At 48.5% G+C, this 15,035-nt stretch overlaps 1 protein-coding gene across 3 annotated transcripts in view; it reads left to right on the top strand.

The window, feature by feature from the left end:
* Nucleotides 1-15,035, top strand: part of TROAP (trophinin associated protein) — a 395,831-nt gene that overhangs the window by 27,878 nt on the left and 352,918 nt on the right. For 2 of the 3 annotated variants that reach the window (XM_086964115.1, XM_086964108.1), the window contains 2 exons: nucleotides 446-564; nucleotides 933-1,050. In XM_086964115.1, the coding sequence (XP_086820241.1) occupies nucleotides 446-564; nucleotides 933-1,050 (237 nt within the window). The remainder of the gene's footprint in view (nucleotides 1-445; nucleotides 565-932; nucleotides 1,051-15,035) is intronic. The other variant, XM_086964124.1, reaches the window with a different exon arrangement.

Genomic DNA, 15,035 nt, shown 5'->3' with positions numbered 1-15,035 from the left:
AGAATCAGATAGCAGATTATGGCAAGTGTAGCTGGGATATTACTGTATGAGTGAGGCATGTTTATAAAGGGTCTCTTCAGGCTCTCCCTCCTTCACTCTTTTCCCTTGTGGTTTTCACTGGCCAGCTCCTTGGGTTCTTCACCTGCTGACAATTGATTCTAACGGTCTGGTGACGTAAGGGATTGAATATAGGCCTTAATTTTAAGTAGCTGAATGCAGGAGCCAATTGGGATGGGATATGCCTGCTCATCTTGGCCTCTAGTGTTTCATTTGTGCATAAGGTGTTAATGTCCTCACCAGCGAGCACTTCAGCCACACTTAGTTTGCAGCTACTTCTGGGGGCAGATGTAGCATATATTTCTTTTAATTGTAGCGTTCATGGAATTTAGATCATTTTTAATTTCTGGTGGTAAATTTCTTTCCTTTTTTTTTTTGTCCTCTTCAGGGCCTGTTGGACAGGACTTCAGGGCTGACCCCAAGGCGCTGGCTACAATCCTGAACAATATCGGAGTGACTGGTGCCCATGCCGTGAAACACAGCCTTCCTCTGAGGGTACCAGTACAAGTAAGCAGTCTCTTTGCATTACATGCAGTAACCAAAGCCCCAGTGAGTTCTGCCGCTTTGGAACCAGTGTGTACTAGGGTTGGGAGGAAACCTACTGTATGTATTCGCCGCTTTCATCGCTCAGAATTACTTTTTTACCTCCTTTTCCTTCATCTCCTATTCTACACACCCACACATGGAGGTGTATTGACTATTTTAGACCGGTACATGAGTGGCCCTGATCCTTTTTTCTAGTCTGGTCTAGTGTAAGGTGTTACCTAGTGTTGCTTCTAGACACACCTGGTTCTAAGGACTGTTTTTTTGTTCCCCTTAGCGTTTGAGGCAAATCTTTTATTATTGACACTGTTTGTTTTTCGGTTCATGTACAGGACTCATTGCAGTCATTTCCTTTGCAGTCTGGGCGAATGTCTGCGTACGGCCCACTGACTCAGCGACCCAGCTTGGCTTTCGGTCCCAAGCCACGCCCCTCCATTCTTGCAGAGCAAGGTACTGTATGACTTTACCTTCACCCACCTGTAACTGTTTAATGACAGCCCTAAATGGGGTGCTTGCAGGGTATGGTGAATTTAGGAACTGGAAGTCTGTTTCTAACTTTCTATATCTTTGTCTTCCCACCTGCTTCTTGTTTCCTTGCACTGTTTTCTGCCTGCATAAAGTGCACCTGCATGCCTCCTACACCACTACGCTTCTTACCACCCTATTTTCTCCTATGCATTTTGCTTCCCCTGTCCATACAATATTCATCATGAGGATTTTAACAAGCCGGCATTACACTGTAACAAAGGGGATGTCTTGTAGCGGGAAACTGGCTGACTTCATGGTTCATTGTTATCCCTGTCCCTTCTAGAACTCCTAAGATTTCAGTTTTTTTTCTTTCATTGTGCTCTTTTTATTCTCCAAAACACACAAGCCTTCAGTTGGTGTCCAAGTCTGGAGTGTTATTTGGGTTTTTCATCCAGTTTTATTTATGGGTCGTAAGGGCTTCTGACCAGATCTGAAAAACCCCAGTTAAGTGCAAAAGAACCACACAGTGTACTTATAAAAAAAAATGTATTAATTATTAACACTCACTAACACAATACAGTATCTCCTGCCCGGATATATATGCACAATACTCGTCAATAGAATAAACGAGAAGCACAAATACACAGTGGTCCCCACAGGGAGACCAACCCATATACTAAAATAGTAGAATGCGACCTAAGTCGAGAATGGACCCAGAAGATTTAGAAGAGCCCGGTACCCAAGGAACCACCCAAGGTGAGTATCTAGGAACCCCACGGAGGTTGTGTGCAGAATGGGAACAGGACCGCATACTCAATTCAAGTCAATGGGTAAGCCGCAGTTGCAATTTTTGAAAGAAGGATTCTTCCCAGCAGACCTTGTAAGCCTGTGGGAGACGGAATTTGGAAGGTTACCCCACCTGTGGATACACCAGGAACCTGGATACCTACACCAGGGAAGATGGGTGCATAGGTGTGAAGTGCCATCGGAAACCGCAGTAGACCACAATGGAGGACTTCCGGAAAGATGCCACTGGAGAAGAAGACAAAGGAGTCCAGTGGAACCCAAAGGTGGATTCAAGGTGGGAGGTACCTGCAAGCAGAGGGGACACAGTCTATGCCACTCAGGCGTGACCAGGAGCACGGAAGGCGAACGCCCACCGATGTCTGAGATGCAGGAGAGTTGGTGGTGCCTTTGAAGTTGCAGCTGTATGGACCAGGTGATGCAGAGGAAGACCAGGAGCTGTCCCACGTCGGATGTCAATAGCCAAGGGGTCCGTGTCCGGCAGGGGCACCAACAAGCCTTGGCAACGGCAACCAACATAGTTGTAGCAAAAGGTGCAGTGTCTAGACCAGCAAGGTCCAAGTGAGTCTCCACGAGCGGGTAAGGCAGAGAAACGCCGAGCAAGCTGGGAAGCCCACTGGTGCGAAAGAAGACCCTTGAGATGAACCCCGGGACAGAGGCACAGGAGTTGAAAAAGGACCTCTAGCAGCTCATCAACAGATGAAGACCCACGGTGTAGAGGATGCGATGCAGGAGAAGATTTTGAATGTAGGAAATGTTTGAGGCTGGAGCTTCTTGGAGCCTGAAGATCTCTGGAGGAGAGAGCCTATAAGCCTTGGCAACTGAAAGTCAATGCTATGCACAGGGATAATGTTCCAGCAGTTCTGACCAGGGATACAACCCTTACACTCGGTGAGAAGAGAGTGCAGACCTCAAGGGAGTTGCAGAACCACCACCTGTGTTGCTGAACCTTTTGAAGGCCGTTGGAGCCTAGGATCAGCAGACCAGTCAGCTGTCTTGCAGTGCCTGCAGATGCAGGGGAGTGACTTCTTTACTCCAAGGGAGATTCCTACGGGTGTCTTTGATGTCCGCAGGTCCTGTGAAGAACCTATATGGAGCACAGGCACATATAATGCAGTAGACTTGCAGGACGACAAGACCAAGAGTAGCAGGAGTCTTCCCAGGTGCATTCTCTGTTCCCACAGCGCAGTCCAAAGTACCCAGATTGTTGAAGTGGAAGGGGGGCTGTTGGATTCTTTAAGCCCTCTTTACTGGGGATACCATGAAGCCTTTCGACGAATGTAGGGTGGAATTCAAACTTCCAGACCCCATGCGACTCCAATATCGTCCGTTATGATACGGAGTGCTGCATCCCTCGGTTCTATTTGGCAGCAATGCGTGCCCATACCTTATTTGAAAAGCTAGTGCGAGCCTATGATTGGTCACGAGGACTAATATTGAACACCATCTAAGTGGCCTAACTCCACCCAGGAGGAAATAACACCTAAACAATCAGACATTGTGGCGGGACATACCCAAAACCTACCGCAGTCTCTCCCTTTGTGAGACTGCAAATAAATTGATGTTTTATTGATACTATACACCAGCCCATCTGTCCACTATCTATTTGGACGTTTCCCCCCTTTGCTGGCGTTGTGGGGAGGGTGAGCGGGGCTTATGTCACATCTGGTGTGCCTGCAGAGTGATTGCCATGTACTGGAAGGAGATACTGGGCCATATTAAAGACATAGTAGGCTACCCACTTCCCCTCTCGTATCCTCCTATTAACCTGGGCATTCGACCCTCCACTCTGGCCGCAATGACCTATGTGGACCAGACACTCATCAGTTACCTTCTTTTATCAGCGCTGCAACTTCTATCACTCTTGTGGAAATAGGTAGCCCCACCCTCCTTCGCTCAATGGTTCATCTTCGTTTTGCTCCTTTTGGCAATGTAACGAATATCCCATAATCTAGCTAACACGGAGACAAAATTCCAGAATCTGGGGAAGCCCCTGATCCACTACCTTATGCATATAGATTTACCTGCTTTAGCCCCACGAAACTCCGGACACTTCAGCTGTTTAAATGAAGTCACCTTTAATGCCCTCCCTTACTGTAGGGAACCCTGTTAGGTCAACTGAACCCCTGCCCTCTTTCCTGCTGAGGGCCCTTAACTAGACCCGCCCTTCGACAGATTAAGACCCGTACTTCTTATGTTTGTTTCTGTTCCTTAGGTTTTTTGCAGCTGTTTTTCTTTGAATCTGCGTACAACGCCTTGAGATGTCATCAGACAATAAGGTTCCTATGTATAGCCATAGTTATGCCATTATGTAGTTCTGGTTGTGGCAGCTGACATCGCTGCTCTGATGTTCTGCCAAGACCCCCTCTTGTCTTTAAGTTTCCTTCCTGACATTGTCATGTACATGTTTTGTCCTTTTGATGAACATAAAAAGAGTTTAGCTTAATAAAAAAGACATATCAGTAAACAAAAGGGTAAACATCAATGACTGGCTCCTCCTTTTCCCAACCTAGAGCAGTCTGTGGAAAGAGTGTGGTGGGCCAAGGTTATCACCATTGCTTCAGGCTCTATCTTCAACAGGTGGGCAGTAGAGAAAGTTCTAAACCACCATCGAAAAGAAGCTTAAGTTATCTCGGACCATGAGCCCTGGACTTCAGATTAGTCAACAGAATGATAAAGAATTGCAGACTTCTTATCTTGCAGCAGAGAACACCCTGAGTTCTTAAAGGGGTTTGGCTTTGCAGAATTACACTTTTCGACATAACTGCATCCATATTGTAAGCCAAACATAACTGAAAGTTATTTGAGATATGAAGTCTCGATTTGAGCATTCCATTCCTCCATTGTGCATGAAATCTGCCTTGTTCATCTCCTTCAAGTGCATGACTGTGGCAGCTTCTCCCTTCAGGCAGTAGGTCAACATAGTTTACAAATTAGCAGATGGTTGAAAGCATCCTTTAAAGGGTCACGCTCAAGTCGTTGGAGCTGAAGTGCCAGTTGTTTGCGTTGGGTTTCCTTTTATGCACCCCAAAAGCATTGGTTGTTTAGTGCTTGTGGTTGGAAGTAATAATTGTTCTATATGAAACACCCTCTTGTCAGAGAATTTCTGGGTACCTTTCTGTTTGGTAATCTTGCACTGATTAAGAAATCCTACTGGGTAAAGATTACTCTTCTCCGCTCAACAAGGAGCGGACGTGATAAAGCATGCCGCTCATCAGGAGTGTGAGGGTTTCATGTCCTAGTAGATAGGAATTCCCGTTGGCAGCACACCATATTGTTAAAATCCAATTGACCATATATTGTGGTCACTGCTGTCTGCCAGGAACATTATACCTTTTGGTTTACACAGTCACTTTTGGGAGGATGTATAACCTACCCATACAATAATTCTCCCACCGTCTAGTTTGGATAGGTACAATGGAGACAACATCATGGGGTGAATGCTGTTTTGGGAACAAGACTTGGAAGTAGCGGTTGTATCTGATGTATCCATGAAGGGCTGTGTAGCTCATCTGGTTTATCTGACAATCCACAGGTGTTGATGCCAGCATAGACCACAGTAAAATTAAGGAGTTTGATCTTAAGCAGTCAGTGTGGTTCTGAGAGCCCTAATATCTTTGAAACATCAGCAACCTGTACTCATTTTATACAGATAAGAATAGACCACCCATAGGGAGGCCCCTTTGATTAGGGGGGCCCCTTTGATAGGGCGGAAGGGAGAGACCGGGAGCGCATAGACTATCGCCCTCCTCCGCTTCCCCGTTAGGTGGGGTTTCCTTTCTTTCTCTTTTTTCTCTTCTTCTATATTTCAGGTTTGGTTCTCGGGCGACAGGCACACTCCTGGGGGGGGGGGGGGGCCGTAGTCATCTGCAGGGGTGCAGGGTGGGGGGTTGGGGGAGGGGATCTTTCGTTTATATTTTTGTTTCTATGGCCTTTTTTCTCTTCTCTTATCTTTCTTTGTCTTTTTCTTTTCTGGGTCAGTGCAGTGGGTTTCCTTTGGTATCAATCCCTGTTTTTTTCATCTGTGCCTCAATTTTCGTGGTGTTTTTTGGGTCTAAGGGCAGGTAACTGCAGGCGCGAATTGACCGTAATATTCCTTCACATCCTGACCTCTTGTTTTAGCGCCATTGATTTGATAGCTTTCTGTTTATTGTCGATACGTCTACTACTCTGCCTGCCATCTTCGCTGCTAGGAAATTGTTCGGCACCTGATCCTCCCATCTTATATTATAAAATGAAAACCTTTTATATCCTGTTTTTCTAATTGTGCTGTTCAGGGGCCAAGAGTACGCTAGCATGGAGATTCTGCTCCCCGAGGTGCTGTATGTGATTCAAATTGCTCTCTGTTAATCTAACTGCTTAGCGGCCGCCCCCCGGGGTTGTAGGCCCATATTTGTATTTGGTTTAAATGTCAATAAAGGTTTAAAAAAAAAAAAAAGAATAGACCACCCGAAACCCAGGTACTTCAAACAATGGGGGTTTCCAGTAGTCTACTTGTTTGTTGTTGCAAACAATATAAATTATCTATATTTAGTATCGGGTTTCCAATCAAAACTTCTCTAGAGGAATGTCTCATTAATCTCCTTGGCAAAGGAGTTTCTTTACGCCTTTATTCTGTTCCAGAACCAGGTTGATTCTGGAAGCCCCCATCTGTCTTCACCAGAAGTGGATATGACTAGTACACTGTAGATTACTCTACAAACAGTGCCAGCTTTCTAGGCTTCAAGGTAAATCAACCAGGCATTGAGTTTAGTTTTTGAAGCCCTATATCACTTGTACGTAAACCTGCTCCACCGAGAAGGTGTGCTACGTCTTCAGATAGAAAACTTCCTGAATTCTTGCAAAACGAAAAAGGAGGCGTTGGGTATCATGAAGACAAAAAACACATAGATGACGGACAGAATGCAGAGCAAATCAAACATTTACCCCAAACAATAAATCTGGATTAAACCGATCATTCTTTTGCTTACCATACCATCCCAGTTTAGATCCAGCCATATTCAAATCAGCCTTGACCCTGCTCCCCATGGGAGCAGTCAAGCCCGAACTGCCAAGAAGGGTCCTCCCTGGAGCGTAAACAAGCATCAGCTCTCATCAGATAAGCTAGCTTGAATGCAGTGACAATGAGCCCAGGACCCATGTCTGGGCATACCCAGCGCACATAGGGCGAGAAAGCAAGAGACACAAATAATGGACAGAATGCAGAGCAAATCAAACATTGACATCCCCCCGTCAATTGATCTGGCTATGCTAAAAAAAAAAAAACTATGGATTTAGGTCAAGATCTATGTACTGGGATGAATGTTTGACATTGTTCAGCCTTCTGTCCATCAATTGTTTCTTTTTGCATTTGTCACCCCGAGTGGGACGGGTATGCCCAGACACAGGACTAGAGCTCTCCATGCCACTGGAGTCTAGCTAGCCCGGCTGAAGAGGGGTGAAACCCCGAAACCGGTTCTAGGATGCTTGTTTCCAGTCCAGGGAGGACCTGGCTTGGTAGTTCGGGCTGGACTGGTCCAATGGGGAACAGGGTCAAGACTGGTTTGCATATGGCTGCGTCTAAACTGGCATAAGGGGCCAAAGAAACAATGGATTTGGGCCCAGATCTCTGTACTGGGGTGAATCTCTGACACTGTTCAGCATTCTATCCTTCTATTGTTCTTTTTGGGGTATCATGAAGAAGCAGATCTGCTTGATCCGCTGCACAGAGACTGGTTTTGAATATTAAAATTAATTCTTGGAGCCCTTCAAGTTTTTTCCACCATTGTACGTCACTCAAGATTTTAGCAGTCTTATGGCAGTTTTATTGTGAACCTCTTCTTTGCAACTCTTACATGAATTGGCATTTAAGGGCACATCTTCGATCTCAATCATTTGAGCTTAGATATGTGTGAGACTCGGAACCTTCATAAGGTATTGCCTCAAAACCTCAAAAGTCACTAAAAACACTTTTCAATTAATTTTTCTAAAAATAAATAAATGTTGGTTCCCTAAATATATTGAAGGAAGGGCACTGTGAAATGGTTTGGGGGTTAAGTGTTTGACGATATGAGGGATCAATTTATAGATGCAAAAATGTCCTACCTAGGCTGGAAGAAAAATGAGAATGGGCTAGTAGTACAAAAACCATTATGGGGTTAACTTGTACATTTCCCAGCATTCCCCTTTCATATTTCTATTGGCAAGTGTGCATAGCTGCTGGCTGTCTCCTTGGGCTTTCAGCCCAAGAAGCATTACCCCAGCCTTTTCTCTCACCTCACTGATCCCTCCTACTCCCTTGTGTTGAGGTTCCTCTTTGTTTAGTTTGCTACTGTGAACTGTGTACCCTGTAGTGTAGCCAATTGTCTGATTCTTTTTTAGGTCTTTAGGTCTTTTTTAGGTCTCGGCCTGACGTAAGCAGCGCATGCGCTGCTCTCGTCATACGAGGCTTTTTGGAATCTATACGATTCCAAAAGCCTCATCTCAGCTCCGCCTTTAGGTGTGATTTGTGCGCATCGTTTAGTTTCACGAATTATGCCAAAGACAGTGCAATGATTGCACTGAAGGCATGTCACTCACTGTTTGTTGCCACCCTGTCTCCTTTGATCCCCGTCCACCGGGATTGGATCGTTTGCGGACGGATTTACACTCTTTCCTTTAAAGGACTCGAAGCACTATTTTTCACTCATTTGCAGTGCCTCCGTCCACACGCTTGCAATGTCCGCCTGGACAGCCTCTCCTGCTTTAGCCTCCACCCTTGCAAAATGTGGAATTCTGCTGCTTACTTTAAACTATTGAGGGCATTTCCCAATTCATGAGCGCCGTGCTATTTCTAGATTTATTAGCCTCTCTTGCTTCAGCCCCCACCCTCGCAAAATGTGGAATTCTGCTGCTTACTTTAAACTATTGAGGGCGGCTCCCATTTCATTAGCACCGTGCTGATTCTATTTTTTGGTGTGACCGCTCCTCGCGTAATGGCAGAGCTGAGTCACGAGCTCTTCACAGCACAGATTGTCTGCCTTTTAGTGCCCCGCTCGGAACTCAACTGTGCCATTATTTTAATGTTCCCACTTTAAGCAGCGTTTGTTTACTTCCCCCTCCCCTTATGTGTGGACCGCCCCCCCCCCCCCCCCCCCCTCCCCATTAAAAGCACCCTGCGCCTCCGGATGCCTCCTTGGTATTAGTGTGGCTTGCCAGGAAGTGTAGTGGAGTGGAGCGCTATGGCGCCCTGGGTGTCACCACAATGAACAGGAGCTGTATTTCTGATTTCTAGGGCCATGCTGTACCTCCTTGCCTGTGGCCCTGTGTGGTGCAGGCTCTGCAAGGGGACTTCTACAGCACAGTGCCGCTGCATGCAGCCCAGTGAGTTAATCTCTGTGCTCCGAAAGTGTTCTGCCTCCTCCATGTTGCTGACGTCAGCAGGGTCTTCGAGATGTCAGCAACATTGGAGTTCTGGACTTTTTGGTTCCGTCCAGAGGTGTCGGGGATAACACCCGAAGACCCCGGAGTTCTACCTGTCTCGGTGCACAAATAAACAGAAACACGGGCTTCTCGATGGTGGCGTCAAAGACCAAAGGTTTATTACTGCAGGGACACAGAAGTCACAGAAACTACACATGGGCAGATTCTAGGAGCCTGTTCAATTTGTACAAAAAGGGTTGCTCCTTATATACTGAATATTGGGCTTCGGGCAAATTCTTTACATGTTAGTACATTCCCAAACCTTTGTGTCCTAAACAATAAATATTTGGCGTTGCACAGGAATCGTCAACAATATCTGATGTCAAAACATTACGAACGAGGGGTTCCCACTATTCCCTCATAATCCCATGTCAACTTTTCATTCAAGACCCGGACCGCCTCATCGTAAATTTCGTTACCTCCCCCTAATAAAGGCCCAGCAGGAAAGGAGCAGAGCCAGGTGCAGAAGATAGAAAAGCAGGATAAGAGATGTTTCTGGGTCGTAAATGGGCAAGGCTACCAGCTTCGGTCGCCTAATCATGATCAGGCCAACGAACACGAGAACCAGTATAGCAGGACTAGCCTCAGGCAGAGGAGGCAGTTTCTGTCGAGTCATGCAGCCATGGCGTGCTCTGTTCTAAAGTGCACGTGTCACTAGAGAGGTGAATCTCCGACTAAAGCCTACGTGTCCTTAATCGAAATGAAGTAATCCGAGGTCATTGCGTGTCTATTGTCTATGTGAGGGCAAGAAACACAAAATGGCTGCCATAATCTAAGATGGATGCCATGGGTAGATCAGAAATGTGTTTGTAACAGGAGTACTCTTGCTCTTAGTATAGCGAAAACACCAGGATATGCTAAATGGATCATTTGCGGTTCACTGATACCAAAATTATGTATTTACGACAATGTTGAAAACACGGGTTCAAATCGTCACGGAACCTCAACATGGAGGAGGCACACCAATTTCGGAGCCCAGAGACTAACTTTGCTACCAAGGAGGCATCCGGAGCTTAAAGTGGATACATTGAAATAATGGCACAGCTGAAGTCACGGTGGCTAATAATGCCCCCAACTCAATGGAGCTTGTATGATTAGCTTTAAAAGGATGAATAGCTGGGTTGGCCCTAGTGGGGATTGACTATGTGATCCACAGAGGATGAATAGCCCACAGAGCTACCTCTGTGTTTTATTGGAGCAGAATGAGACAGACAGCAGGGATGAAGGACCAGCTCGACCTGGTGGGATGTAGAGTTCGACAGTGACAGCTCCGAGGTGACAGGAGAGAGATTTACAGAGGTAAATATATCTGCAGAACGACAGAGCTCGAGACAAGGGAAGCCGGGTGGAATCCGAGTCGGGAGCTGGGGCTGTGCACGCAGCATAGTGCCTACATAAACTGACACCAGCTAGTGATCAATCTAATAAAGATCACATTAAAATGTAAATAGGAATGCTAATTCGATGCACATAAGCGCTGTTAATGAAGGGGAACGGTGTAAAGTGCTGCCAGGACAGATGTGCAGCTCAGATTCACCCTGCCAGCATTCTGTCCGCCCCGGCCACAGCTGCAAAAGGTTCATGGCAGGATTCCTGGAACTACAGATGCGGCAAGAGACAGGCGTGACTACGTGTCCCCAGTGTTTGTAGTGTCTGATGCCTGTGTGAGTGTGTGGAGAAGGTGTGTGTGGTTTGCGTGAGGATGTACACATCTACCATCATTGCTCGTTTGTGGTGTGTCTGTGTTTCTGTGTGGATGTTTCATGTCTGTTCATGTCTGTTGTCTGTATGTATGGTAGTATCTGTGCATGAGCTGTGTCTCTGTGGGTGTGGTATGTGTCTGTGGGCGTGGTATGTGGGCGTGGTATGTGTCTGTGTGTTTGTTGGGGGCCTGTGTGGTTTTTGTCTTTATCTGTGGTTTATGTGCCTGTGTGGTGTTTATGCTTGGAGTGTAATGTAAGTGGTATGGCATGTCTTTCGTATATGTGTACTCTCTACTACTCACTCTCTACTACTCACTCTACTACTCACTCTACTACTCACTCTACTTCTGAAGTAGGGGATCTGTGTATAGTCCTAATCTAGTAAAGACCGATAATGCAGCCTATATCCACAGGCTACACTGTCAAGTACTTCAACTAGAAATTCCACCAAAAACCCACAAACAGCACAGCCTGTCCAGTGTTCTCCAGAGAAAAATCTTCCCCTACCAGCAAAAGCCTCTGGAATGATGGAGAGAAAGGAGTGGACAGACAAGCCCCATAGGCTGCTATTATGTGGCTCAGAACAGGATACTGTGCCTTTAAGAGAACTTTCCAGAACTCTCTCAGTATCCCAGAATGCACAGCAGGTCCCTTTTTACTTTCAGTTCTTTTTTCCGGCTCCTGCAAGTAGGACCCTGGAGCATTGAGCTCTCCCTTTCTAGGGTTTCTTTAAAGATTTTTTCACTTTTCAAGTGTTTGAGTGCTTTCATTTGAAGCACTTTGGTGCTTTCTTCCTTGTGAGTGTATTTGGGCACTCTTTTATTTGTCACAATGCCTGCTTTGTTTGACAAATGCCCAGAGTGTTCGAGGAAGAAGGCCAAGACGGACCCACACGAGGTGTGCATCATCTGCCTTCCCTCATCTCATGTCCCGGAGGAGTGACATTTGCCAGACCCTCTCCAGCAGGACCCTGAGAGACAGGATGAAGATCAGGCTCCGAGGCCTGGAAGAGAGAAGACTGAAGGCACAAGGTGGGCCTGGGCATACTCCATCTGGCCATGCTGAGGCCTCTGGGGGGCTCCCTAGGGGCAGGAAGACCAGCAAACGTTCCTGTTCTCCGCCGGCGTCGATAGCACCGACGACTGCGTCGAGAGGGATGACAGCATTCTGTTCCCCGTCTCCCCAGGGCTCTGGGTCGAGGCGACGTCTACGTTCGGCATCGAGGGAACTGACTAGACCGCTGTCGAGATCGCCGTTTACGATGTCGCCGTCGTCGAGTCATCGACATCGAGAGGCGGCCTGGCATCGGCGCTCGCCGTCGAGGCGACACTGCCGTTCGCCGTCGGCGAAGAGGAGGAGGTCGGCGTTGAGGGGATCCTTGACGTCAAGGAGGACGTCTAAGTCTCGCTGTCGTTCGGCGTCGAGGAGACGCTCGTCGTCCAGGAGGCGTTCGCCATCGAGACGGAGGCGTTTGGCGTCGAGACGGGGGCGTACGACGTCGAGAGAACGACTGTCGCCATCGAGGCGGCGTTCTTCGACGCCCAAGAAGCGCAGAAGGAGTTCTGGTGCCAGGAGTTCCTCTGGCTCCAGGAGTTCCTCTGGGTCCGCTGGGACGCGACGTGCCCCGATAGGCTTTGCCTCTCTATCGCCTCCGCCTAAGAAGAAAAGTGAGTCACAGGGCTCTGTGTACTCCGAGGTATATACACCTCCAAAGCCGAGGACGCCTTCCCCTCCTCCTCCATTGCCCAAGGACCCTCCGCCGCTGACTCCCACTCCGCCTCCGCTTCCACCACCGCCCCCTCCCCCTCCTCATTCTCATCCTCTGCTTCCTCCTTCTGAACCGCCTGCGGTTCCGCCGAGGACGGCTTCACTACCACGGTACCCGACGCCGCCTAAGGAGACTCCTCAACCAAGGCGCCCGGTCAGGCCGCAGTCGCCTACTCCTTTGAGGCCTGTGGAGCGTCCGAAGCCGAGGAGATCGCGTTCTCGCTCCGACCGGAGGGGGAGATCGCCGAGTCATCACCGGTCGTCGGCAAGATCAAGACGACGCCACAGGAGGCGCAGATCCAGATCCCACACAAACTCTTCTGGAACCAGGGAATACTCGCCGACTTTGTCGGAATCCCCAGGGACATGGGTGTCGCCTGTAGACGACATTGTCTCATTCCAAGATGTTCAGCTGAGGGGTGCGGCTAAGTTGGGCATCACGGTGACGGTGCCTACGCCCACGACATCCGTGATTATCGAGACGCTACATAAAAAGCACCGGGCTGAATTCATATCGGTGCATAGATCGCCGCCTAGTGTTGGGTCCGGATGATCGCACATTGTTGTCCTGGAAGAGTCTTCGAAGTATCACGAGATAGGTGGCTCCTCCCCTGGACTACAGTGGGCATGGGCATCGACTCCATCCCCAGATTGTTTTTTTCCGCCATTGGGTTCGGATGTATATTGGTTCACTCTAGTCGGAATCGATATAAAAGTTTCTTAAGGCCAAAAGGCCTTTAGTTTTTCGTCGGTATAGTCTTGCGTTCGGGGCCCGATTATTTCCAGCTTTGTTCTGAGCCGGATTTCCAGGAGAGCCGCGTGCTTTTCGACGCTGAAGGCCCGGTCGACGCCAGAAGCCCTATCGACGAACTATCATGGAACGGAGCCCGTTCAAAAGATGTCCCGTGTGCAACTCAAAGTATCCCCACATCGACGTCCACCCGGTGTGCAACAAGTGTCTGTCGCCGGATCATGATGAAGTCCGCTGCATGGCTTGTTCCCGTTTTCGATCCAAGAAGACTCTTAAGCTTCGACGCGCTGCGCGCCAGGAGGCCCAGCAGACTGCACCGGCGCCTGTGGACATTTTCGATGCCGGGGATGATGAAGGAGCTGACCGGGAAGCTCGTGAGGACTTATCTAATCCCGCGTCGGAGGTTGACTCCAACTATGACGAGGACGTTGAAATACTCGAAGCGGAAGAAGTTGTCGACGAGGTAGGAGACTACGACGGTGCCTTTGGGGCCATGGAGGATAGCTCGAGCGAGGAGCTACCTCAAACTGACATTGGGGCCGAAACGCTTCCTATGGCTCAGGTCGAGGGATCGCCACTAGGCCCTACCCAAGATCTTCCAATAAGTTCTACGGCCCCGCCTTCGGGCTCGGCTTCGGACATTACTATGGAGCGGCAAACCTGTGAAATCGAAACCGAAAGTGAAAGCTCCGGTCTCGACGCAAGTGAAAGCACTGGTGCCCACATCGAAACCAAAAGTGCGTATTGCTTTGGTTGGCTCAAAGTCCTTGGACCTGTCGGCACCGACAAAGCAGAAGACCGTTATCGACCCAAAGAAACAGCTCAAGGGCGTTGAAAGGAAGTCTAGCGCACCCAAGGCAAAGGTCAAGGCAGTCGACCCGAACAGTTCGGCGCTGAAGACAGTCGACACCGACAAAGGACTCAGTGATCCGAAGGTTCTCGAACCTCCGCGTCGACAAGACCAGGCCAAAAGCGGACCGGCCCATGAGTCCACGTCTGGGGGTGCCTCGAAGGATTCTGTCGAGTCGACGCAACCGTCCGCATCATTCTCGAAGCAGGTGGCGGACTCCCTGAAGCGCATCAAGGACAAGGCATCGGGTGTCGGGCCTAAAGATCCTCCACCTCTGAAGCCTGCCGACAAACATCAGAAAACGTTGACGCCCATCCACTTCACGCTGCCGCTGAAAGTGGTGCCGAAGGCTTTCGCCCTTAAGATAACCACGAGGTGCCCGGGAAGGCGTCCTCTGTGCCAAAGTCCACAACAGCGGTCCCGGCCATAAAGCATCGACAATCCTCGTTGGAAGAGCAACAGGAACACTTTATCGATGCCGAAACAGGCAGACTTTCCCTTTTATAAGCGGAAAATCGCCCCGGAACAGCCAATGGAGTCCTACAAATTCCAATGAAGAAGAAAAAGGACTCTACTTCGACGCCCGTTCTTGTAGAACCAGTGTCTCCACATGGCCAGGATGTTTCACCCACTTATTCGGATGTGGACACTG

Source organism: Lissotriton vulgaris, chromosome 1_1 (assembly GCF_964263255.1).
Source record: "Lissotriton vulgaris chromosome 1_1, aLisVul1.2, whole genome shotgun sequence".
Lineage (NCBI taxonomy): Eukaryota > Metazoa > Chordata > Amphibia > Caudata > Salamandridae > Lissotriton > Lissotriton vulgaris.
Note: the sequence above shows the minus strand (reverse complement) of the source record. Positions and strands in the feature narration are given on the sequence as shown.